Source organism: Mustela putorius, unplaced genomic scaffold, assembly GCF_011764305.1.
Source record: "Mustela putorius furo isolate JIRA1106 unplaced genomic scaffold, ASM1176430v1.1 tig00000997_pilon_pilon_pilon, whole genome shotgun sequence".
NCBI classification, from domain to species: Eukaryota; Metazoa; Chordata; class Mammalia; order Carnivora; family Mustelidae; genus Mustela; species Mustela putorius.
In genome coordinates this window covers 4,084,643-4,111,324 of record NW_025421527.1, presented here as the reverse complement: position 1 = coordinate 4,111,324, position 26,682 = coordinate 4,084,643, and the positions used below count along the sequence as shown (strand labels likewise).

The window sequence follows — 26,682 nt, the reverse complement described above, 5'->3', positions numbered from 1 at the left end:
ACTCTGTGACAAGGGCTGGTCGTAATCTTTAACAGTCACCTCTGTCCATGCCTGGAGGGGTGCACTCTCCCTGCTGGTGGGCAGCACCCCCAAGGGCCTCCTTAGGGTCCCCTCTGTTTAGGAAGCACAGTGCCCTCCGCTGTCCGGGGAGACAGGACGCATTCACATGGAAGGTGGACACGAAAGGCGGAGTGGCCCCTCCACGCGGCCAGCCCTCCCCCTGTCCTGCCGACGCTCTTCACGCGTCTCCGGCCCGCCTCTGCTCACCAGCACACCTCGCTACACCTGCTTCCCCCCTTGGTGACGAGCGGGGACCATCACCTGCAGCGGTCTGGGCCCTGTGATGCGCTGCGGGGGCGGCAGAGGCGGCGGTGGAGGAGGTGGTGGGACCACAGGAGTGGCTCGGGGGGCTCCGGTGGGGGCGGGGTCCTGCTGCAGCCCAGAGACACCGACGGGTGAGGGGGAGGAGCCCAGGAGCGTCAGGGCGACGTAGGCGCCAGCTGGAGGCAGACAGACAAGGACCAGCCAGATCAGGGCGTGTGGTCCCGGAAGGCGGACACTCAGGCTACAAACTGGGTCATGCGGGGGGCGGGTGATGGTGGGGGGACAGAGTCTTCTCCTCCTCCTTCCATGAAACTTAAAATTCTGCGGATAAAACTGCACCGTCTCCTAGCTCCCGCCACCGGCCCCGCGTCCATGCCGGTGCCCCTTCCTCCCTCTTCTTTACGCAGGACGCTCCAAATCCCACCCACGCGTGCGGATGCCTGGCCCTCGAGCCCGTCGCCACACTCAAGTCTGTCAAGCCCCCGGCGGACGCAAGGCGCTCAGGCCCTGGCCACCCGCGCTCCTGGGACCATCTGCCGGGAGCGCTTTCCTCAGCGTCTCCTGCTTCCGTTGGGTCACCTGGGCAGCCCCGAGGGCTGGGTCTTCCCGGCTGCGGACAGAATGTTTGTGCTACCCCCGCCCCCCAGATAGGCCACCACCGAGGAAGGCTGTCTGTGGAGGGGACAGAGGAGCGAAAGGCCTGGAGGGAGCTGGGGGCAGCAGGATATGGTCTCCACGGGCCGTGACCACAGGGGACGGGGCAGGCCCAGTGGACGAAGATGAGACACGCGGCCCTGGCTGCATGTCTCACCACAAAGGAGGCCCCGGGTCAAAGGGCCTGCTGCGCCCAGCCCACCTGCCCCCCACTTTCGTGCACCCAGTTTCCGACTCACATTTGATAAGCTTCACCACCTCCAAGTGTGAGCTGTTGGTCACCATGGTGCCGTTCACCTGTGGCAGGACAAACGCTGGAGTGACCAGGATGGACGTGGGGTCCTTCCGAGGCTCAGATGCCTTCACAAAGCCAGTTTCCGGTGCCCCGAGACCCGCCGGTCGTTGTGAATCTGCTCCCGTTCACATGGCTGTACGTTCTGTCTTCGCGGCTGGCCCGCGCCCCTGCCCAGCGGGCCTCCTCCCCACTGGAGGGCTAAGGCGTTGCCTCGCCTAGGAATCCCTTAGTGCCTCCAGGACTGTGTGGCCCCAGAGACCGGGCAGGTCCCAGCAGGTGGCAGCTGGCAAGGCCCTCAGGTCGGCCCCGTGTGGCGACAGAGTCTGAAGGCCCTGGGCCCCCTGCTGGTCTCAGCACCCCCCCATCTTAGATGTATTTTGATTGTGTGTTAAATGGGAAAATAAAACCCACTGCAGAAGCTTGGTTAGTTAGAGTCCAGAAAGGCTGAGGAGGGGGCTCCTGGGGGCAGGTCTCCACATTCCTGGGGCCCTCTTGTGGCCCTGCCCCCAACCCAGTGGCCAACCCCCTGCGGGCAGGGCAGGGGGCGCAGGGAGCCAGCCAGAAGGGGGGGCACTCACTTTGATGATCCGGTCGCCCTCTTGGACACCAGCTCTCATGGCTGCCCCTCCTGTAGGGAGAAGATTCGGTCAGGAGAGCCCAGCCCCTCGCTCCTGAGGTCAGTGACCCCGCCCTGCAGTCCCTCAGCGCTCTGTGCCAGGACCTCAGAAGCGGGGCATCCTCCCGTCTTGCCCTGGGGATGGAGGCCCGTGTGCTGCAGCGGGCGTTCTCGCTGGGCAGCTCGGAGGCCAGGCTGCTGGGAGCCAGGCCACGGGGCCAGAGGGACAGGCCTGCTCCAGGCCCAGATGTGTGCTTTCTTGGAACATGTCTCTGTGGTTCCCACAATCCAGCTGGACGAGTAAGTTTACTGCACGAAATGTAACCGCTGACCTAACAGTAACTATTAAGAGGAGTAGGGAACAATGGGTGAAAACAAGAGTTTTCAAACTGTACTTCTGGAGCCGGGACAAGCCCCTTCTGGAGTTCACGCTGCCGAAGGTGAGGTCACTGCTTTAGCGTTAAAATCCGCTTTAGAGCCTCTGCGATCTGTCCCTCCACTTACTGAAAGATCTCACCTATTTGGGAGAAAGAGAGGCACAGCACACGCCGGGGGGGGGGGGCAGACTCCCCACTGAGCAGGGAGCCTGACACAGGGCTCGGTCTCAGGACCCTGGGATCATGACCGGAGCCAAAGGCAGACGCATCCCTGAGCCCCCCAGGCAGCCCAGTTTCTCCCTTTAAAAGAGGCAGGACCCAAAACCCCTGCTGTGGCTGGTGGCTGTCCCTCGGATGGAGGCTGCAGCAGCAGCCGCTGCTGTGCGGTTTCTAACAACTCCGTCATCCAGGAAGCAAGAAGCATGGGAGCCGAGGCAGGCTAACGAGCGGCCCACAGACTGTGTTTCTGTGCATCTGCCCCAGACGATCCCTGAATCCGTCAGCTGCCTTCATCGGATCAAAACAGAACTCCCACGAAGCACACGGAGATGCTTCTGGTCTAAAAGGAGCTTCTCCGGCAGAGCTGTATTCCAAGTCGGGTTTCCGTTGGGACTCGGGATCACACCCTCGCAGCCCGCTAGTCACAGAGGAGCTTGCAACGCTCCAGGCCGTGTCTGGAAACCAAAGCTGGGAATGAGCTGCCTCGCCTGCAAGTCTGAGACACACGTGGCGAGATCTCAAGAAGAAAGCAAAGTCTCCGCAGGAACAGAACCAGAGAAGTTCCCCAAAGTCAGTGAGCGCGACGATTGCTGGGGGTTTTGTTCAAAGGCTCATCCGCTGGCCCCCTTGCCAGAGAGTGATTCAGCCCTTCCGGGCGTGGGCCTGGGACGAGGACGGCAGCCTCGTCCACCGGGGGTCGTGCAGGCTCTCGAGGCAGCACGGACCACGCTCTGAGAAACGGTGAGCTGGAGAAGCCTCATGCTGTGGAAAGACGGTACCAACCGCTACTCCTACCATGTCCGCGCTGACACAGGTGTCTCCTCCCCCAACACACACACACACACGCATGCATGCATGCGCGTGTGCACGCACGCGCGCACACACACACACACACTCACACACACACCCCTTCCAGAACTCAGGTTCCACCAGCAAGCCACCCGTCTGCCGTTCCGTCTCTGGGTCTGACTGTATCCAGGCCTCTGGGCCACGTGAGCGGCTCCGAGGCGGCCGCAGAGGCGAAGGACGCGTGGCGGTCCTCCCCGCAGCGCTGTCCCCGTCCGACCAGGGAGAACGAGGAAGCGGGGAACAGATGCGCCTCGTCGCAGCTCGCCTCCGGCAGGAAGCCAAGCCAGACGCGCTCCCGCGCGAACGAGCAAACAAGCTCGGCCAGTTCCGTCCTGTGCGACCCCCACACCCCGTTCTGGTCCCGAGTTCGAGAGACCCCTTTCACCTGCCCCATAAACGAGGCCCAGGGATTTCTCCGGGACTACGTAAAGCACTTTTTCCTCCCATTTTGCCACACAGAGTGTGAAACACCAGCCTGCACCCGACCTTCCTCGCGCAGACCTCGCCTCGCGGTGCTGGCCGCGGGGCGCGCGGCCGCTGTTGGGTTTTCACAAATGGAAGGTTCTGGGCCCCCGTGTGTCGGCGCCCGTGTTCCGACAGCAGCTGCTCTTCCTGTCTCTGTCACGCTCCGGTGACTCTCACAGGATCTAAAATCGTTCATTGTCTGATTTTCGTGGGGATCTGTGCCGAGCGGTCGTGGATGGCACCGGCGTCCCTGGGCCCCCGCAGGCTGCCCCCACGCGCCGGCAGACCTACGGCCGCGCGTGGGAAGGCTCCGCCCACGGCCGTTCCTCCATCTCCCTCCCCGCGGGCCTCCCTCGTCCCAGAGACGCCGCGGTGTGGACACGAGGCCAGTTCATAACCTGACGACGGCCTCGACGTGCTCGGACGAAAGGAAGAGTCGCGCGTCCGACGCTGGAAGTCAGAAGCAGCAGGGGTGAAGCTCGGCGAGGCAGGCGTGTCCGTACCCGACACCCCGAGAGCCTGGGCCTCGGGCGCCAGGGGTCAGCCGAGCTGTGAACGTGAAGGAGAAGCCGTTGGAGGGAACGGCGCGTGCGGTTCCAGTTGAGCGCCCGGGACGAGGAGAAAGCTGGCTGGACGTCGCTGGTGCGGGGAACGTCGGAGCGGTCCGGGCTGAGTGTTCCTGTGGCCACTGCGTCCCCATCGGCCGAAGTCCAGGTCAGGATCGGAGGGGTCTGGGCCAAGCGTCCCAGCGGCCACCGTGTCCCCTTTAGTTCAAGTGTGGTCTGGGGTCGGAGCCGTCTGAGCCGAGTGTCCTGCCAGTCACTGTGTCCCTTTTAGCTGGAATCCAGCCCAGGGTCAGAGGGGTCTAGGTTGAGTGTCCCAGCAGTCACCACGTCCCCTTTGGACAAAGTCTGGTCTGGAGCAGGCATGGGTGGGTTCAGCACGGTGTCGGGAAAGAAGCCGTGTCCCTGACCCAGAAGTGGCTGGTGAAGCAGCAGGTGCTCTGGAAGGCGGAGCTCAGAGAGTTCCTGAAGGTGCCACACTGTCCAACAGATTTTCCGTGGGGACGAAGCAGCCTTCCCCGGAAAGGGGAGCAGCCAGGACTCCCGCAGCTGGAGAGGAGAGGGCAGGGCCTGGCTGCGGGCTCCCGAGGACAGGGTGCCTGTGTTGCTAGGGGCAGTGAGCGGAAGCCGACGCTCGGGGGCCGCTCCCGGAATCCCAGGGCCCTGCGGGAGGACGCAGACTCCACGCCGCTGGGGCTTGAGAAATGGCCCCGCAGAGCCCCGAGGGCCACACACCTGTCCCCAGCAGGGTGGACAGAATGTCTGAGCTCCACCGCTGAGACCTGCTCGGAACACAGATCCCTTTCAAAACGCCCCTGACAGGACCCCGGCTGCTCAGTTGGTAGAGCATGCGACTCCTGATCTCTGTGTCGGGAGTTCCAGCCCCACGCTGGGCTTGGGGCCCATTTTACAATAAAATGCACGTGGCCACCCCCAAGCTCTGACGGAGATGGACGAGGGAGGGGTGCGCTGCCTTTGTGCCCACCGAGGACACCTACTCTGCAGCTCATGGGATCAAGTTGTTTCGCCTTTCAAGTCTTTTCTTGTTTGATTTTTTTAAAGACTTTATTTTTTTGTCAGAGAAAGAGCACGAGCAGGGGGACCAGCAGGCAGACTTGCCACTGAGCAGGGAGCCCGATGTGGGACTCGAGCCCAGAACTCTGGGCTCACGCCTTGAGCTGAAGGCAGACGCTTCACCGAGTCCCCCAGGCGCCCCAACTTTCAAGTCTTATTATTTGACAAATACATTTTGTGAGGCCGTGGCTGCCACAGATGATTCTGCTGAGGGACCTGGTCAAAGTCATCAGAAAACCTCATGGAAAGGATTCGTCATTCTTGATGCCGTCAAGAACATCAACGGTTCGTGGGAAGACGTCCAATACCAATGTTCTGCGGGGTTTGGGGGCCGATTGCAGTCCTCATAGAGGACCGTGAGGGACTCTGAACTCCGCTGGAGAAGTGTCCGCAGACGTGCAAACAGCAGCAGAACCAGAACCGGACCCAGGAGAGGGGTGTGAAGCCAGAAGGGCTGCGGTGTCCCTGTGAGATCGGAACGTGCGAGGAGCTCTCCTCACAGAGGCCCTGAGCACGAGCTCTCCCCCAGAGAAGCTCCTCCCGGAGGGGATGCTGTGCGGGCCGCCGCGACCACCAAGGGTCTTGGTCAACCCAGAGGAGTGCGCCGCGGCGTGCGGGACAGGACCGACCCCACGTCAGGGAAGCGCTCCCGGGTCTGCGGTGCTCTCGAGCTGCACGCACAGGGGACTGCGTTGCAGGGACATCGCTCACGGAAGCGGGGGGGGGGGCGTCTGTTGAAGCCGCAAACTTCATCGTGTGACTCTAGGAAACGGCCACGGCCCTGTGGCCTTTAGCGGCCACCAGGAGGGAGCTTAAGACCGGCGGACGAGCGAGAAGGTGCTTTTCGTGAGGACGTGAACACCGTGCTTCTACACCTAGCGCAACCGCACACGGCACAGCAGTGTAACGTACACGTGCTTCACCTGCTGGGAGCCCGAGACACGCGTGTGACACACTTGACGGCACCATCTGCTCTACTGCGGCCATCCAACGGGGACCGAGCCCGCCTCGCCTCTGCTGGGGGCTGTATTCTGGAGCCTGTACGCTCTCCACGTCAGCGGCCCGGCCCATCTGCCAGTGCTGGTCACTCCTTCCGGGACACAGGCTTCACAGGCTTCCGCGCTCCTTCCTGGGTCGGCGTCAGCCGGTCACCGGCCAGCTCAGTCCTGCGGCCCGGCGGCTCTTCCCCAGGTGCGCAGTGGCCGGACTGACCCGTGTGCGGCTCGCACTCCGCCCCCCACCACTCGCGGCCTATCCCTGCAGCAAACACCCCCTTCCAGAAAGGCTTCAGGCGCGCACGGCCCACACACAGATCTCCCAACACCGCCCCTCCCTGCTGTCCCACACTCGTCACTCCTCCTGCGGTCACGTTTAAGGTTGCTGCACCCGCCAACGCGGGTGACCGCAGGGACTGGCACGTCCCATCCTGTACCGTGAGGTGCCACAGCAGCCCCTGACCAAGCGCGGGCCCTGCCATCCTGAGGGCCGCCGGCTGTTCCCACCCTTCCCAGCAGCGACGCGAGCACGCAGTGCGACCCCAGAAATCCCGTGCAGGTGCGTGGCGCTCTGACGATGCCCCCGGGCGCCCCCGGGGACCAGGCCCAGCGCAGGCATTCACGTCCAGAACTCGCCACGCTGTGGAGGCAGCACTCACCAGGCCGCACGGACTGCACCAGGACGATACGGTCCCCGCTGACCGTGAAGCCGAAGCCATGCTGGTCCTTCTGGATGATGACGCAGCGCTGGACAAGACCTGACAAGAGACGACAGAGGACAAGGGGTTACGGAGGCACAGCCGCGGGAAGGCTGGTGCACACAGTCAAGACAAGCCCAGGAAGGCTGCAGCGCTGCCTCCTCCAAACAGCCTTCCCAGACTGACTGATTCCCCAGACTCCTCCTGTCCAAACACCAAACACTACACTCGGCGAGTGACAGCAGCCTGTCCCCGACTCTGAGTTACACCCGAGGAGCGACCCTCCTCTGCGCACGGGGCTGACTCTCTGGGTCTGGCTGAGGACGGGCACGACAGAAAAGCAGCCCTGTGACAGGCCCAAGGGAGACTGCGGTTTTCCATTAAATGAAGCCCCATGGGCATGGCGTGCTACACCAGCTTGCTGACGGGGGTGACCCGGGGGGACCCTGCCAAATCCAGGGAAGGGTGCGTGGAAAGAGAAAACCCCTTCTTTTCACACGTACGTCTGTGCACAGAATGTGGAGGACAAGAAAGCTGGAACCGCAGGCCGGCCAGGTCCCCGTGGGCGTGGACGGACTCACACGCGCCTGCCGGCGTGTGACCGTCTCCTGTGATGGACGGAGCGTGAGCTCCAGAGTGGGAACCCGAGGGGCTTACGTCCCTGTGGGCGTGGACGAGCTCACACGCGCCTGCCGTGTAAAGCTCGGTAACATCTCCTTTCCAGAGTCGACAAGAGGACGACGGAAGCAGTTCACATATAGAACGTGTAACGTCACACCGCACACACGCTGCGAGCGCAGATCTGTCTGTTTCGGCGCTCGTGTCGGTGTCGGTGTCAGCGCCCAAGCTCACCTGCTGTCTCAGAGGCGTCGGACGGCTGCCGGCGGTGGGAAGGGGACCTGCGTTCAGGTGCCGGGTCCCCCAGAGACAGGCTGCTTAACCTGGAGGGTGAGGAAAACACACTGGTGAGCTGCGCGGGGAGGGACCAGCGTTAGGTTCTGGTAAAAGGGGCCCCGAGTCTTGGGTAAAGAGAGGCCAATCCTCTCACCCCAGAACCCGCTAAACCTGGTGGGAGATGAACCAGGTCTACACCATTGGCAACACCACCTATTTGGCAGCCTGGGCTGGCAGGGCTAGCACGGTCGGATACCCAGAGAGGCGTGAAGGGCGAGAGCCCGCCCCGGGGTCGCGAGGACGGGATATGCACAGACGCACGCTTGTTGGGTCTTACCAGGCTGCAGTGGGGCTGATGGGACAGAAGGAAGCAGCAGAGAAATGGATGCAAGAAAAAGACAGGAAAAAAGAAAACGCTCGTTAGTTTTAGGTGGTGATTTGCAAAGGAAAGGGAGACTGGAGAGCGAGACCGCGGAGGGTGGAGCCACACGGAGACCCCCGTGCACCCGGCAGAGGGTGGCGGACGGCCTCCCCGACTCGCGTTTCATCTTGCTTCCCCCCCGCAACCGGCATCTCCAGGAGGCTCACTGGGCGTCTGATACTAAGCTGTCGGGGAACCAGCACACGCCTCTCTAGAAAGGAGACCAGCGATGGCCCGAGCCTCTGAACACGCGCCTATCTGTGGGCTACGGAAGGAGCCTGGCCTGTCCGGTGGCCATATTCCAACCCACACACACCCCGCCGGCAGCCGGCCTGGGATACCTCACTCAGCAACTGTTAAGACCCTAAAACCTCAAGGTTACCGAACCAGATTTACCCCCGAGCTTGTGTTGAACGGGTCCCCTTTACGGTACGGTGAACTCCATCACTGCCATGCCTCTCCCTCCCGGAAGAGTGCACCTGCCGCCCCTCCGACGGGGTTCCGCAGTTGCACCTCCAGCAAGGGACCAGGCAGGCACCGTGGGCAGAGGCACAGCACGGACTCGTGGGACGGCTTCTGCGGGTGGCTGGGCCAGTATACCGCGGTATGACCGGGGTGGGGGGCGCTCAGCCGTGTGTGGGGGGCGACGGAGTGAACCCAGTGGCCTCCGGGAAGTCTGGTGGGGTGAACGGTGCGCACAGAACAGGGGGGCACGAGAGCGGGGAAGGGAACCACGTGCTTCTGCGTTTACAGACTCGTTCACATGTGCACAGATGCCGGAAGCACCTCTGGGAGGACCCGAGAGAAACCCCCGCCCAGGCCGCCCGAGGCCGGAGGCTGCGTGTCCGGGGCGCAGGGCGGGAGCCGCGAGCTTGAGTGCACCCGCTACGCTGTCAGTCCCGTGAAGGTCGCTTCCGGTCATCCACACAACCCAGCGTGAACAGATCCCTCTGACACTTCAAAGAGGTCCCCTCACCCTGGTGCCCCTCCTACCCGGACAGGTGAGGCTGCTTTCTCCTGGTTGGTCTTTGGATCAGAGACAGAAGGACACCAGGGAAGCGGAGGGCGCGGGGCGCAGGAGAGAGCGACGCAGGAAAGGAGGAAGAGAACCAAAGAACCAGACCAGACACTGGAGCGGCTCGTTCAGAAAAAGCCGCGAGTGGGCCCAGAAGAGCCTGGGAATGGAAACCAGCCACAGAGCAGCAGTCACCTCGCGCAAGTGCAAACCCGCCTGCGTCCCCTCGCTGCTCAGGACCTCACAGAGCTTCCTAGGGTCCTCGGGAAAGCTGGGCCGCGGCGTGGAACAGGGAGTCCTGCCGGCCCCCACACGGCCTGGACCCCCGCGCCGCACCAGCATGTGCACGGTGGGGCTGCCCCCTCCCTCGACTGCTGGGTGGCCTGGGGCAGCTGCGGGCCCAGGGCGGCGCTCCTTCTCACTGTGGGTCTACGGTCCCGTCACCTGCTCTGGTTTCTGGCTCCTGCCTAGGCCCGTGCTGGGCCCTGCTCCCCGATGTCCTTCCACTCCATGGCCCAGTACGGCATCTGGAAGCAAGACGAGGGTGCACGGCCGGCAGCTCCGACTCCAGCTGTGTTCCAAGGACCTGACTCTGTGGGTCCCTGCCCACCTGACCCCTCCACCCACGGCGGGGTGAACTCAACTCCGCTGAGTTCAGCATCCAGTGTTCTAGAAGGTGCGGGAGGGAGCGGCACTCACCCCCGCAACCATTCTGTGTGACATGCGTCCTGCTGTCATCGTGCTGCAGCCCGCGTGTCACTCACGGCGCCGTAAAACTGAACGGTGTCCCAGCACCCAGACCCGTGCTAAAAGCCGCCAGCCACAAGGAGCTACACAAATTTACACTTGAAATAAAATTTAAGACTCCGTTTCAAAGCTGCACGAGCCACATTTCAGGGTCTCCACAGCGATGTGAAGCTCGTGGCGACCACACTCCAGCCACACACACCACCACAGAATGTTCTACCAGACGGCGCTGCTCCAGACGCGGCGTGAGGCACGGGGCGCAAACCTGGGACGCGGTCACCGCGGCGAGTGGAGGAGGGTACCGCAGAGCTTCCGCAGACACGGGGTAAGCGCTCTGTCCCGGCCCTGCCGAGAGGGTTCTCAGAACGGATCTCCGTGGAAAGGCTCATCCCAGCCGCTCCTGTGCTGTCTTGGGTTGGATCCACGCCCCCCATCACTGGGTGTCCCCACACAGCTGTGAACGGCTCCTTGCCAGCTCAGGAGAAGGCCCCTTTCGTCCTGGGGCAGCTCAGGCCCCCTCGTGGCCTCTGATGGACTCTGTGGCGCTGGGAACACGCCTGTCCCGAAGCCCGAAGAGATGGGGACCCTCAGCCTGCTCCGCTCTGCCCCTAAGCTGGGCCGAGTGCTGTGGCGCGTGATCGAAGGTCCCCCAGGCCGTGGAGGGAGTCTGGAGCATCGAGAATCCTTCCAGCAACAGAGGTGGACATTTTTTTTCTCCTTGAGAGCTTCACGGAGGAAAACCCACCCCAGAACCAGAGGAGGGAGACTCGCCAGCCGCAGCAAGCTCGGCTGGACACAAACGACCCTTGGGCTGCTGGGTCCCTGGGCGTGGAGCCTAGCAGAAGGTTTAACTGCGGGAAGGTTAAAGGCTGAGGCAGGGGAGGACGGAGCAGAGGAGGAGGGCACTTCGGCATGAAAGAGGCCATCAGACGGGAGGAGGGCTTCCACGCGGGCCCCCCTTCCTGACGCGCACACGGAAATGTGGCAGCAGACACGGGATTCCAAAGGACCGACACCTGACGGCTGTGGGGAAGGCCTGGAGAGTGCGGACTCTCCCCCCCAACCTGGGGCTTGCTAAACGGCCGCCGCAAGACAGCTGCTAGCCGGCCTGGCTTCTCAGTGAGCCCCGCGCCCCGGAGCCCCCGACAGATGTGGCCAAGCCCGTGCCTTGTGCCACCATGGCCCACTGGGGCTTCCAGCCGCTCGCCTAGACGACTGCAGGAGCCCCGTGTCGGCTCCCCTGCTGCGGACCAGCCCTCCCAGCCTGGCTTTCTCTGGGTCCCTCATCGGGACCAGCTGGTCATTGCCGCATCGCTCTCCAATGCCCTGCTGTACACGCCATTCCCCCAGCACCGAGCACCGAGGCCTCTCTCCAGGCGGCTCCAACACCGTGCTGGCTCCGTGGTCCCTGCCACCACGGGACCCCGTGCTCACTCTGCAGCTGCGGGTGACGGCCCCACCACGCTCCCCGGGCCGCGGCAGCCTGCACTTCCTCCACCCCAAGATTTTATGCTGAAAAATCTCAAACCCACGTTAACGCTGCGGGAGTAGCACGGTGAACACGACGGAGCCTGAGGCTAGATTCACCCGTTAACGTTTCACACTTGCTTTATTTGTCTGTGGTTATTATTTTTTTTCCCTTTCAAAGCCAGAAGACCGCACGGTACTTCATCCCTAAGTACATCGGCATCAATCCCCCAGGCCCTCTCGGCTTCTACACAGCCACAGTGATGTTGGGACAGCCAGGAGTTCACCTCTGACCCAGTGAGGTGACCTCAGAAGTGTCCCCGCTCCACCCCCACTGTCTATCGCTCCTCTACGCCGCTGGGCTCCCACGGCCTCGGCCGCGGTCCCGGCGTGGAGCGCGGATCGCATTTCCTCGTTCTCCGTGGTGTTCGTTTGATCCAGAACGCCGCCCACGCTGGTTGTCCTCGAGCACGGCCAGCAGAGGACTTGTCTCCACAGCACGGATTCACATGCAGCCTTCTGAGACAGTGACACGCAAGCGGTGCTCGTCTCTTGTTCCACTCGGCTCTGTCACTCCTGGGAGCCGGCGGCAGTACAGCAGATCTCCCGTCCGAGGGAGCAGTCGATGGGCTGATGCTCGAGCTGGAGGCGCACCGTTCTCTGGGGGCCCCGCGCCCAGCCGCTGCCCCGTCCACGGACGTCTGTGCCTGACCCGCTCGATGCACTGAGGGCTGCGGACGGGCCGCTGCCGACTCGGTCTCTCCTCCCACGTTGACCGGCTTGCAGCGCCGAGCAGAGAACACCGTCTTCACCCTCCCCTGCAATGGGGCTGAGAACGCGTGAATTTTCTCTCTGATGCGATACGTTATTGTCCATTATCATCATGACTTTTCTTTTTTAATGTGTTTTCTTCATTAAAAAAAAAAAATCTCCACATCCAATACGGGGCTTGAACTCAAGACTGCGAGTGAAGAGCGGCGCACCCCACTGACGGAGCAGGCCAGGTGTGCGGCGTCATCACTTTGTTTAAAAAAGATTTTTGTTTATTTATTTGACAGACAAAGATCCCAAGTAAGCAGAGAGGCAGACAGAGAGAAAGGAGGAAGCAGGCTCCCTGCTGAGCAGAGCCTGACGCAGGGCTCGATCTCAGAGCCTGAGACCATGAACGAGCCAAATGCAGAGGTTTAACCCACAGAGCCACGCAGGAGCCCCAAAGACACGTTTTCACTGGTCTTCGGCTTCCCATCTGGGCTTGCTCTGGGAGGTTAAGCAACGGGCGGGAGTGTTCTTCTCCCCCTCCGCTTACACAAGCAGCAGTACCTCACCGGCTCACACCTCATCTTTCCCACTTAACCAATCCTCGGAGGGACTCCAGGTCAGTCCGCAGAAATCAGCCATCTCCTTGTCCTTCCGCTGGGCCCGCACCTACACAGGCGTCCCCCCCCAAGCCCCCTCCCCGCTCCCTGGCACCTGCTAGAGGGCAAAGGTCGCAGCGTGTACTTCCTGGGAGCCCTCCAGCAGCACCAGGCACGGGAGAGAGCCCCTCCTCCCCCCTTCGTGGGAGCCTGCAAGACACGCGAGAAAGCATGGAGACGTCTGGCGACCTTCCAGAGAATAAAGTAGAAACTGCCCACATGTCCCTTCTGTTGGCTTATGGGTGGGTGTGTATGTATTTTTAAAAATTAGTTAAAAATTGAAGATCGGGCAATTTCACGTTAACAAGACACAGCTGTCTGGTGTCCGGGAACCGGGGGGAGTTCGGACACCACCGTGCCCCGGTCTCGCTCGGCGACTGTCGGCCGCCCTCCCCGTCCCCACTCCATCCCCCTGACCACGGGGGCCTGACGGACAGCCTAGCATGTCCCTGTTCCATGGTGCCGGTTTCTAGGTGCTTCCCACCTTCCAGACAGGGGCTGACACGCAGCGAACGCGGGGGTGAAGTGGAGTTAGGACACACCTGACTTCAAGGTCTGGGCCCCTAAAGCCTGAGTCATCTGACCTGTGGCCCTAGGAAGAGCGAACCAACTGTGTTCACCGGACCTTTCCTCCTCTTCTCTTCCACACACGTGCACACGTGGGCACAGAACACACGCAATACACACAGGACATAACACACACCGGCTCATGGGATGCAGACGTAGCACACACACGTCCTACGTGTCTGGAAAGATAACACGAGAGATAGAGACGAAATCGCATACCATACGTAAGCTGACCGAGGTCTCCTGCGTCTGGGGAAGTCACATTCCCAGGCCCCTCCCCAAAGCCAGGAGCAGCCGTAAACCAAGAAAGAGCTACTTGACCAGGACCTCCGTTCCAGATAAGTCCACACTTGCTGAACCCTGCCCTGGTCTTACTGGACTGGTTTTTTCCTTATCTTCCAGGGTGGAGGAGCTCGAAGCAGCCTCCCAGGGCCCTCACAGCCCCAGGATTCCGTGTCTGGGTGGCCCTCTAGGTCAAGGTCACACAGGGTGCCCGTGCCGCACACACCCCTCCTTGCGGAGCTGGTGTGGGTCACAGGGGCCTCGTCTGTCAGCTTCCCCGACGGTGCAAATGCTCTTGAGGTCCACACCGGATGGCCAACAGTGTGCTAGCGGCAAGGGCCACAGACCAGTGAGTGGACGAGGGACAGAACAGTGAGCACGAGCCCGGTGTGCCCAGTCTCCCCTGCTCCCACGCAGCTCTCGGAGGGCCGTGTCTCCCCGGCTCACAGCCACATGTGCGGGGAGGCTGAGCTTCCACACCAGTGTTTTACACGTGGCCCCTGTGGGACCGTTCGGAAAGCACACTTTCGGGCACAGTGAAATACAGGCTCAAGCCCAGCCTTCTCCTGGCTGTCACCCCACCGGAAGCCCCAGTTTCTCAATGACAAATGTGGAAAATACAGCTTTCCTCCAAGGGCGACCGGGAGCGCGGAATCACGGTCAGCGAGACCTCGGAGCCAACCTGTCTGATCGGAAATCCAGCCCCCAGCCCAAGCCCAGCCCAGCCCGAGCCCAGCCCAGCTCCTGAGCAAATGTGTCCTCCCAAGGTGAACACTGGGGCCCGACAGTCATCTCTGACAGCCCTGCAAACTGAGTCACCCCCGAGTCCTCTGGCTAGTGCCCTCCCCTAGGTCTGGACCCACCTGCCTCTGCCCCTCCTGCCCCTCCCGGCTGTGCAGTATCCCCTCCCCAGAGTGCATCCGTTGTCTACAATCAGCAATCTTGTAAAAAGATAAATCACAATGTCACCCAGGAAAGCTTTCCCACCATCTAAATCCCAGCGCAGTCTATGGGTCCCCCAGCGGGCAACCCCCACCATGCTTCTCCCCCAAGTCTCCCCTGTAGCGCCCACTCAGAGCTGACCGGCCCTTTGGTGCCTTCTGGGGTCGGTTCAGATCGACTTCCCCAGTTGGCCGACCGGCTTTGCCGTCTCCCGCTCTAGAACACTTGGATCCAGGACGGGGCGCACAGCGGACAGCCAACAAGCAGAAGGTTAGAGACAGAATCAGACCCGTCTCGCCAAGGAGTTTCTCCGCCCGCACACTGACAGTCCGCCTGCCTGCTCCACCTGTCCCGGGAGCGGCCGTGGGAATTACACAAGGGGACGTCAGGAGGCTCGGGAAACGCTGAGGCACACGGCAACGACCGAGGGGAAGCTGGGGCCAGGCAGCTGCTGAAGGCTTCCTGGGGCTCATGGGATCCGAGCAAGCCTTGAGAAGTGCGGGTCTGACGGCGGAAGCCGGAGGCCAGAGGCCCAGAGAGCCTGCGGGACAGAGCCGGCGTGCACCTGAGTGCGAGCACTGCTGTGGGGAAACCCGGGAAGGGCCAGTGGGAGAGGCCCAGGGGGGGCGCAGCATGACCGCCCCCTCGCTGTCCACGGGGACCGCTGCAGGGCACCGCCAACATGCTGACTGGAGGTGAGAGAGTCCGTGTCCACACCCGTGAGGCTGCAGACTTAGTACAAACCATGGAGAAACGGTCGGGAGCAGCACTTGCGACGCTGCACGTCAAGACGGCAACCCTTGCGCAGACGGAGCCGATGAAACGTGACACTGATGTTCACTTCTCCCACCCCCCCTCCGGTTCTGATTTTTATCATTAAGTAATCTCCACACCCAACGTGGGGGCCTCGAATCACAGCCCTGAGAGGGAGTCGCACCTCCCCTGACTGAGCCAGCCAGGCGCTCCCTCCTTACTACTTTAATGTGGCTACTAGAATGTTCCCAGTGCCACGTGTGGCCTGCGTTCTGCCCCACTGGGCAAACGGGCGCTGACCTCTCTCTCCTGTTCTTGTCCGTTGGGCTGTGAGCTCTGGACAGGCTCCCCTTGGCGGCCCTGGGAAGGAACGAGGTCGGGGCTCTGAGGGTTGGCCCACTCCAGCCCGTGGCAGAGAACAGGCTGCTGGCGGGCACACGACCTTCACCCGGACCAGCACCTACCACCTCCCCGCTCACCAGCACGGGCACAGATTCACATCTGACTCACGGAGCCGCTCACCCGGTCCTCAGAAGCAGCCCCAGGCTGGGGCTGCCCCCAGGGAGTCAAGGGGGTATCCGGATGGGCAGGCCGCTGTGGAGCTGGACAGGGCTCGTGGGCGTTGTGGCTCTGACCACCTGTGGGGCTCAGGAGACATCGCTCCCTGGCCATGACCCTCGGTGTCCTCACCCCACAATGGGAAGGCTAGCCACCTGCCACCCGTCCTGCGGGACGTGCTGAGCTGGGGTAAGTCTCTGGCGTAGCGTCTGCACATGGCTGAGCTCAAAACACGGTCGCCGTTCCCGCCCCGAGGCCTCGGTCCCACAGCAGGAGCGAGCAGCCCGAGCACAGGAGAGATGACCGCGGGGCGTTCGCAGGTCCGTGTGACCGCGTCCAGGCCTTCGCGGGGGCAGACACCCCTCCGCGGGCTCTTCTCCCCGGGGCTTAGCCCCACACTCCCGGCTCCGCGTCTGCAGATGTCAGGGCCGAAGCTGCCCCCGATGGGTATGAGTGCGGGTCGCGAGACCATGGTGTTTCCCCAGACCCAGCCAGGCCTGCGGGTCGGAGGCGGGGCGGCCGGCACACGCGACGGAAGCCGCGGAGGCTGCCATGGTCCAGGGAGGGGGCGGCCCGGGCCGTCTAGACGTGTGGTTCTAGACCAACTCTGCCCCCGTCTCCTCGTACGTCCTCGGAAAAGCATAAGAAAATTACAAGGAATAAGCACGTGATGGGACACAGGCCTTCATTTAATCCTTGCGTCAACCTGACGAGGCAGACGCTGTTATTTTCCCTGACAGGTGAGGAAAACCCGAGTCCGAGGAGCTGGGAAGCTGCTCAGAGGACACAAGCTTCTGAGCGGTGCAGCCGGACGCGGGCGCCGAGCTTCTCCTCCGGGCGCAGCGGCTTAACCCTGACGCTGCAGGGCTGGGCCAGGCGCCGCTATCCCCCCCGCCCCCCGATCTCATCACACCCCTCCCTCCACCCCTCCCAGGGTGTCCCAGACACACCGGTCTGCGCACCCCGGGGAACCCACGCAGAAGTGCAGGTATTCAACGGACAGGAAACCGCCGGACGCCGTCCCCAGCAGTGACCCAGAAGCACGTCAGCGTCTGTGCTGGGGACGTGGCCAGGAAGAGGTTTTTACTCGGTTTCCCAGTTTTCACAAGGGCCAAGAAGAGCAGAGCTCAGAACCCACAAGCACAGACCGAGCCCGTGTCCCAGGGCCTGACGGTGGAGGGCCGTGGTCTGGGGCCTGACGTGGCCTCGCCTGCGCAGTGCCTGTAGCGTGACCGGGGGTGAGCCAGGTCCCAGCTTCCGTGGCAGCACCATGGGAAGACGGAGTCTTGTCCCTCGCACGGGGCCCTGCAACGGTGCCATTATTCGGAAACCCTGAATCCCTCTGCAGGCGCACGCTGTCTCTCCCCGGGTTTTCCTGAGACGCTGACTACACGTTCTCAACGAATCCTCCGGAAGTGGGGATGGGACATGAGGCGTGGCTCACTGGGGACTTGTGTCCACAGAGCTGTGCTCTGACAACCCCACAAATAAAGGACGAACCATAAAACAATCCCAAATAATAACCAATCCAAGAAATCTCCATCCCTCTTTAAAGTCTGTCATCTGGCTCAAAATTCACTTTCCTAATTTACTTTGGGTGGATACGCCCGGGTGGCTCAGTCTGTTGGGCGCCTGCCTTTGGCTCAGGTCGTGATCCCAGAGTCCTGGGATCGAGTCCTGCGTTGGGCTCCCTGCTCGGTGGGGAGCCTGCTTCTCCCTCTCCCTCTGCCTGCCTCTCCCTCTGCTTGTGCGCCCTCTCTCTTTCTCTCTCTCTGGCAAATTAAAAAATCTTTAAAAAAATTTGTTTTCATTCCAAGTTCGTATCAAAATTGAGGGGGAATACTGGTGGGAGGGGACAGTTGGCCCCTGATTTTAAAACGGATGACTTTAAGCCACAGAACGACCGGGGAGGCACCTGCAGAAATGGGGTCACAGCGCAGGAGCTTCCAGTGGTACTGGGGAGCCCCCAAGTCCGGCAGGAACAAAGGTGGGCGGTGCGAGAGGCCCCTAAACAAGAGCTTGGAGCTCTGAATTCCTCCTTTCACTCTTCCCAAGACTGCCCGGAAACTCCCTGCCTTCCGGAAGCTTCCTTCAGCTGACTCCCGGTGATGGCCACTCCTGTTGTCTGCACCGCCCAGCCTTTGGGCTGACTTGTGCTATAAGGACGCATCCTCGCCCCCAGGTTACTTTAGAAGGGAACCAGTAATAAAGCGCCTGCCTGGAAGGTGGGACTTCTGTCCTCTACTGCGTGCTCCTTCGGCTCCCCGACCGGGGCCGCCAGCCAAGAGCCCGAGCTCCACACCAGACGCTTCCCAGACACAGCTGGTTAGGACGCCAATGGAAGGCCAGCCAGAATGCTGGGACCGCTCTGAGCCGTGCACCCCCAGGGGACCCCGGTGCTGGTGGGACTGGCCCTGCCACGGCTCTCTCCAAGTCTGACGCGCAGAGGCCGTGTTGTGGGAGGACAAGCAGGGCTCCCACCACTTCAGCAAGGGTGGCCTCGTGCCCTTTCCTACTAATCCCATCTTCCAAGTGCAGGCGCGTCAGGAAGATGGAGTCACCGGAGCTGGGAGACAGGAGACGGGACACGGCTGCCCCGTGTCGGGAAACAGGTGGAAGCGTCTTTCTGTGCGGCTACATTTCAGGGCCCTCGGTGCGCCTCAAAGGTTACCATCGGGCCGTGCGTTTGGTCTCTGCGCGGCCTCCTGGCAATCTGGTTCTCGGGGCAGAACCTCAGCGGCGGGTCTTGGCTTTTCCACAGCCGAGTGCGGCGCGTGCGCACACCTGTGCGGGGCGGTGACGGAGCCGCGTGAGCTAGAGGGTCCTAGACACACACACACTCACTCCTCCAGGCCCAAACCACATCACGAGGGCCCCCAACCCCGGCAGGGTGAGAACGGTATCTCAAGTCGGAACCTGCCCATCTGCGGGATAACATCTTGAAGGAACAAACCCGGACGGACCGGGAGAGGGTCCCCGGCACCTGGGATGCTACGCGGATTCTCCCCATCAGGCCAGACACACACACATCTCCGTGAACATGCACTGAATGATGGAAGACGCACTTGTGGCCGGCGCACAGACGGGCTCCAGCCAGGCCGCGACACGCACGTCTCGAGCACCTCCTGCGACACCGCGTGGCTGGTGCGCGGTGTGGGCCTCAGGGCTCCCCCGGAGGAGAGGGCCGTGCCTGCGGCCCCAAGCGCTCCCCGTCCCGCCTGCTTGCCCTCTCCTGGGCTGCTCTGAGGACCGGACTGTCTGCACACGAGACGGGAAAATGCTCGGGCTGGGGCATGCACGGTCAGAACTCAGAACTCCAAGCTCTTGTTTAGGTGACTCATTCTCCACGATGCCCCTGGGGGGCAGAGGTATTGGTGTCCTGACTTCACAGTGGAGGAAGCCAGGCTGCAGAAATGCCGGCCGCCAGGCTGAACTTCCCGCACGCAGTGAGCGAGGTAGCACAGCTCCATGAGCCCCGCCAGCCCCGGCGGCCCAAGAGCGTCCTCACCAACCGTGCCCCCTGCTCAGACCCGTCCTCTCCTTCCCCCTCCATCCCGAGGCCCAGAGGGCAGAGCCGGCCACTCGTCTCCCCTTCCACTGGCGTGTGCCGAGCACCTGCTGGGTGGCAGGGGCAGAGCTCGGAGCGCCTCGTCGGGCCCTCGGGGCGGCTCCGCACATGCCCACCTCACAGACAAGGAACCGCAGTCGGAAACGACACAGGCCTCCCCAAGGTCCCAGGGTCAGAGGTGGTCTGGGCCAGGGCTGAAACTTAGACTCCTGAGCCCCAAGCTCGATGGCAGCCCCATGAAGCCGGGCCGGCTCTGGGTGTTCCCTGGCCGTGCGCACACACCCCGTGGACTGCAGTCTATGTGTCTGCAGGCCAAATGCTCCGGCTTCGTGATCCCTGGGTTGGACATCCATCCTGCTGCCGATGCAGGCCCCGGGACCTCAGGCACCCTCACCTGTTGCAGAGGCCACGGCTGCTTCACGAGATCGTCTTGAGATTTAACGGTGCCGTTCCTTCCGCGCTGGGCATCCGACAAGCACTCAGAGCAGCTTCTGCTTTTACTACCGCCGCGGGGAAGGGACTGGGGCTGCTGCCCCGTCTGAGGTCAGCACTTCCCGACCCATGATGACGGATGTCCAAGTCAAGGACAGGGGGAAACCAAGGCACAGAGACGGGGTCCTCCCCTGAGGGCAGGGCCGATCGGCTCTCCCAGGCCCTGCTGCCTCCCTGAGCTCTTCCGAACTGTCCGGGGTTTCAGAGTACACAATCTTGCACCCAGAGGAAGGCCTTGCCGCCCTACGCCTCTCCTAACTGCCCAGTCAGAGCTTTACGGTCTCACCCTGCCCCCCAACTGAAAATGGGGGCTGGGAACCCTGTTCCAAGTGGAAAATCCAAGCCCATCCCAGACGGAAACCCCAAGTCTCTGCTGCTCCAGCAGATTTCCAGCATGCGCTGGCTCCCAGAAACCACAATTACAGGCAAGCTCGGGGCCGAGGAGTAATTAGGCCCATACTGTGGGCTCAGCAGTCTCGGCCTCTCCCACCCCCGCGGCCAAGCCCACGGCAGCCACTGCATGGCTGACCAACATGTTGGGGGATCTCCACTCCTTCTCTCTTCCAGGAAACTGAGGCAGGGTGCGTGAGGAGGAAAGAAGCCCCTCACGGGGGTAACTTCGGCGGAACGGCAGCAGAAGGCGAAAGCAGCTTCCGCAGAAAGCAGGCTCCCCTCATTCCGCCGCTTTCCACAAAGATGACCGTGGGAAGTAGTTCCCAGGGTGAGACCCCCACGTGACAATGAAAGGGATGCTGGGGAACAGGAACAGTGTCCCGTCAGTGTCCTCAGACAGGGAGCACTGCAGGCCACAGACAGGATGGGGGAGCACAGCGTCTGGCGGCCAGAGGAGTCCGGGCCGCTGACTCTTACTCCAGTATCCTGGAGGGACGGGGTCCTGAGTAAATACCCAGCCCAGGGCCCTTCCTAATCCTGGTGGCAGGGAGGTCTGACAGGCTTGCCCTGTGTTGCTCCACGGACGACTCGACGCACCATCAATAACAAAATGCTGTCCCCGCTGTCCCCACTCCTACCCTCTTTATGTTGGGGCTTTCGGTGGGGTTAAGAGCCTGGGCTCATCCACAGGGACCCCTGCAGAGGCGCAGTGGGTGCCGGACAGTGCAGAGGACAGGGACAGGGACATCCCAAATAGGGCATGGACCTCAAACCCTAAAGGGCCCTGAAGCAGTTATGGTGGGACAGGAGGCTGTCCGGGGGTCTCTCGAGGCCAGTCCAGAGGCCCCAGAATCATGGCTGACAGAGCAGACTGGCACAGGCACGTCCACCCACGGAATCCGGCTTCCGACAGTAAAGTCCCTAGAAGCTTTGCTTGATGAGGTCTCTCCTGGCCAGTCTCCCCTGGGCCCAGGCACGCAGTACCCCTGCCTGTACAAACTCACCCGTGTCCCTGGTTCCACACAGCAAACGCAGAGAGGACACACAATCGCTTCACCCACGCATCCCGAGCTGCACCTGCCATCCTGCTGTGACGGGAGAGAGGAGTCCGTCCCCGAATCTCTCTCCAAAGACCTGATTTGTGGATTAAATGACACTTGTGTTGACAGTCTTAATCAGCTTCTATGTCTCTGGTGCCCCAGCTAAGCTAAACCATACACGGCTTGAAAGGAGGGCATGTGTCTTGCACTCCTGGGGCATCTCTGCATCCCTCCTCCCCACGGGCCAGCTGGACAGCCTGGGTGTCCTGGCACAGGCACGGATGTGTATGCACACCCACAGCACCCACGGACAGGTGCACGCACACTCGTACACACACACACGCACAGCACCCACGGACAGGTACACGCACGCATACATACCCACGGACAGGTGCACGTGCACTGGTACATACACACGCACAGCACCCACGGACAGGTACACACACGCGCACGCATACATACCCACGGACAGGTGCACGCACACTCATACACACACACGCAGAGCACCCACTATAAGCTTTGGGACTCTGTGCACAGAGCGCTGCTCCATCCACCTCTTGGGCAGACCAGCAGATAAGCAGCTACTGGCACACATCCAAGGGACCAGAAGCCAAAGAGAAACAAGACACTGAAGACGGAGCCACGGCCACGCCGGCTGAGACTCACAGCCGGATTCCATGCGGTCCCCAGGCTGGTCCCGATCGGCAGACAGAGGGGACTGAGCCGGTGCCAGGAGCAAGGACACATCCCATCAAAGGTGCTGGAATCCTCGGATGCAAGAGGCAGAATCTAGTTTCTCTGGGACTCTTTCCAGTTCTTAGAGGACTCCTGGGGTGCCTGGGTGGCTCCAGGGGTTAAGCCTCTGCCTCCAGCTCAGGTCATGATCTCAGGGTCCTGGGATCAAGCCCCGCCTTGGGCTCTCTTGGGCTCTCTGCTCAGCAGGGGGCCTGCTCCTCCCTCTCCCTCCACCCCTTCCCCGGCCTCTGCTCTCTCTTGCTTTCTCTCTCAATAAATAAATGAAAAAAATCTTTAAAAAAAAAGGGAAGAAGGAAACCAGTCCTCTTGGATCCTGTTTGCCCTCGGGTGCAGACAGCTGGTGGGAAACGGGCCTCGAGGTGACACCAGGCGGTCAGGTGGCCCGCCCTCCTGGGCCCTCGCGCAGCCGGAGACGGGGATGACCAATGAAGGTTTCTGCCAACGGCCGGACCCTTCCCCGGAGCAGGCTGAACCTTCAATGATTTGACTGACGGGGGACACCATCCCCATAATCACGGGCTGCAAAAGTGCCAGGGGCCTGAGCCAGAGGACGAAGGACCCAACGAGGCAGCCCCAGGTCTGCAGTCTGAGTCCCACGGCAAGGCCAGTGAGGCCAGGGCTCCTGCTGGGCTAGAGGGCCCAGAGCAGCAGCCGTTCAGGTCCTAAACAACTGGGGTCAGTGCACGCAGCGGGGCGTGACCCAGTGTAGGGCACCGGAGAGCCCCGCCCCCACAAGGAAAGGGGAGGGAGAGAGCAGGCCCGAGACCCGAGTGGGACGGAGCACTTCCCAGAAGGATGTGGAGAAAGGGGTGAGCCAGGGCCACAGAGGGCAGGTGGCCGGGGAGGAGGGGCTTAGGGGCACTTCCAGAGACACCTGAAGACCTCAGGAGCGGGTCCATAGCCTCCCCAGACTGGCGGCTGGGGCGAGCTGGAACTCCTCATTAGCGGCTTTGGGTGGAGATTTTTTTAAAAAGGCTGTGAAATCATTAGTTAGCGCAGAGCGTCTGGCACAGAAGTGGGTGATGGGGGATGGGGAGCAGGGCTACGGGAGGAGACGGGGCAGTCTGGGGCAGTCTGCGAGCAGGCGGCAGGCGCGCTGCGGGGTGCTGGGCGAAGGCACCCTCCGGGGGGCTCTCAGCTTCCCACCTGGCCGCGCAGAATTAGACACAGGCTCCACCCCTCGACTCAAACAGCACCTTCCTGGAAACGCCAACCCCACCTTCCTGACATTGTCTCCTTGGCACAGTTACCTAGGACACTATACTTTAATTTCTCATTTTTTACACAGACTTTATTTATTAGAGAGAGAGAGCAGCGGCGGGGCAGGAGGAGAGGCGGCTCCCCGCTGAGCGCAGAGCCCAAAGTGGGGCTCGAACTCACCACCCTGAGATCACGACCTGAGCTGAGATCAAGAGTTGGACGCTTAGCAACCTGAGCCACCCAGGTGCCCCGATTTTATTTTTTATTTAATTCGCCTCAAATAGGAGCTCCAGGAAGGCAAAGCGTTCTGCTCTGTTCCGAGCTCACAGCACCGGATGCTCAGAAACACCCAGGGAACGAAGGAACGCATCCAGCTCCCGTAACGGCAAACGGTTCGGTTCTGCGCGGAGAGAATGTAGTCGGAGCCTCTCGCAGGACCCAGAACAGAAAATAGCGCCCGCACACGGCCTGCGCCGTCATCCTCAGGAGGGCGGGAGCGTCGCGACACCCCCAATCTCGTGTCGCAGACAAGGAGACGGAGGATCACGCGAGCTTTTGTTGCGGGCTGCACCTGTGTCCCTACACAGCACTGGACTGCGGCCCTGACCCCCAGTGAGTGGAACCCAGGCCTCTGGGAGAAGAGTGTGGAATGAGGTCACGGAGGGCCCTCCTGACACAGGACAGCAGGATCCCCCAGTGTGTACACGCCAAGGATAGGCGGTGGGTGTGCACGAGTAGCACGCGGCCATCTGCAAGCCAGAACATGGCTCTCCAGGACCCAGACACAGGCCTGACCTCCGACTTCCAGCCCCCAGCACTAGGAGAAAATCATCACCCGGTCTGTGGTATTTATTATGGTAGCCTGAGCACAGCAAGGCAGTCTTTGTGGACATTTCTGGGGTCCCTGGTGTCAGAACTGGAACCCAGGGCCCCGGGCTCAGGCACAGGGCGTGTGTGCACACCAGCGTTAGTGTGCTGGCCATTCTGGAAAAAACCTCCTTCGGAGAAGCCGCAAAGACGGGCTCGGCGTCTCTCCCTCTGTCCAACCCTGCAGAGCTTCCTGCTCTGGGCCCAGAGCCCATGGCCTCAGCTCTGGGAGGCCCGCAGGGGACTCCTTCACAAGGTGGGGAGAGGTCGAGAGCCAGCCCTGGCTCTGCTTTTGTGCCCCCCCACCCCCGCTGGGTCATGAGGCTGCACAACACGTGGCACTTGGTGCAGATCAAGTCCACGGGAAGTGAAATGTCGGATGGCCTGAACTTAAACTCTAGAGGCAGCTTAGAGTAACTCCCCACACGTCTGTAAAACCCAAGACTACGAAACTTAAATAAAACCCGGACTTTCAAGTAAACTCCTTCTTCTCTGCCAAAAGTCTGCTGACCAAGGACAAAATGGATTTACACTTAATGTACTTCCCCAGTGACTTAGACACCCGTGCATTTACCATCACAGTGCTTGCCAGTCCCGGAGGACCACCCATCGGTCCACGGAGGTGAGTTAGAGGCCCAGGCACACAGCGGCGCAAGCAGGATCCTCGTCCTTGGGAAATTCGCCGGCTTGAGGCATCAGGGGCACAGCGTGCAAGGTGCTAGTGCGGGAGCGGAGCGGGAATCCACAGCCGGCCGTCTACAGACAGCACTGAGTCGCAAGTGCTGGGGGCAGAAACCGGGGCTCTCTGGCGATGCCAGGGGCAGTGGACTGCGCTGAGCTCTTAAAGGGGCAGAGAGTGCGGGTGCTCCGTCTGATCTGCTGAGCTTCTCACCCCGTCTGAACCACAAACCGACCCAAACGCTGGAAGACTCCTCAGCACGGACTCATTCGCTGGTCGAAGCTGGTGGACGATTCCACCAAGATGCCGCCAGGCTGCCTGACTGCGAGACTGAGAACACACGGGGCCCAGGACCGGTCATGTTGCGCCGAGCCGTGTCGTCGTTCACCATAAAAGCACATGCCGCACCGCCAGGCTCAGCAACCCCTTGCTGAACCTCTCCTGCCTTCTCCCAACGCGCCCTGTGCCTGGGGCACCCTGCCGTTTCCTCTCACCCCTCCCCAAACAAATAAAACCCACGGCATCAAACTTCCTTCCTCCAATTAAAGGACGACATCAAGAAAGTGAAGAAGCCACATGCACAATGGAAGACAGATGTGCGCGCCGCGTGTCCGGGAAGGGACGCTAACCAGAACACATACAGAACTCTCAGAAAACAATAAAAAAGGTTTTTTTAAAACGGAAAAAGATCTAAATAGACCATTCTCTAAAGAAGACACACAAATGGCCATAAACACATGAAAAAATGTGCAACATCAGTCTTCCGGGAAACGCAAATCAAAACCACAGTGAGACGCCCCCTCACCCCACTAGGATGGCTAAAACCAAAATAATGGGAAACAGCGAGTGTGGGGACATGGAGAACTGGGGACCTTTTCTGCCGGGGAGGACGCGGAGTCACACGGCCGCCGCGGACACGGTTCGGCGGCTCCTGAGAACGGTCAGCGCAGCGACGCGCAGAGACGCTCCGTCAGCCCCACTCCCGGGTCTGACCCCGGAGAACTGGGAACACGGCCAGACGCGCACCTGTCCGCGGACGTTCACGACAGCGTTCGTGACAGCGTAGCCCCAGAGAGGACGCCACGCGACCTGCAGCAGCAGCCCAGGGTGGTCTGTCCGGACTGCGGGATGGACTCACCGCCCCCCTCCCTACCCCGCCGCGGGCAGGAAGCACCCAGAATGCGTGAGGCTCAGGGGGAGCCGGGCGCAACGACCACACGTTACGGGGTTTCGGTTACACGAGCCATGTTCAGAAGAACCATGTTCCTGGACACAGGAAGGGCAGCAGGGGTGCTCTGAGGCTGGGGTGAGGGGGCAGGACAGGGGAATGACTGCTGATGAGCACACACTGCTTCCCAGGAAACTGGAAAATTCTAAATGAGACAGGGGTGATGGCCTCCCAACTCTGTGACTGTCCCCAGACCGCCTAACGGTTCACTCTCACGGGTGAATTTTATGCTCTGGGACCACAGCTCAATAAAGCTGTAAAATACCCAC

At 61.6% G+C, this 26,682-nt stretch overlaps 1 protein-coding gene across 8 annotated transcripts in view; it reads right to left on the bottom strand.

The window, feature by feature from the left end:
- Positions 1-26,682, bottom strand: part of ARHGEF11 (Rho guanine nucleotide exchange factor 11) — a 75,749-nt gene that overhangs the window by 30,941 nt on the left and 18,126 nt on the right. For 6 of the 8 annotated variants that reach the window (XM_004778460.3, XM_004778465.3, XM_004778463.3 and 3 more), the window contains exons 2-7: positions 8,361-8,375; positions 7,982-8,070; positions 7,091-7,189; positions 1,852-1,901; positions 1,218-1,275; positions 322-500 (exon numbers count right to left, since the gene is read on the bottom strand). In XM_004778460.3, the coding sequence (XP_004778517.1) occupies positions 322-500; positions 1,218-1,275; positions 1,852-1,901; positions 7,091-7,189; positions 7,982-8,070; positions 8,361-8,375 (490 nt within the window). The remainder of the gene's footprint in view (positions 1-321; positions 501-1,217; positions 1,276-1,851; positions 1,902-7,090; positions 7,190-7,981; positions 8,071-8,360; positions 8,376-26,682) is intronic. The other 2 variants (XM_045086702.1, XM_004778462.3) reach the window with 1 other exon arrangement.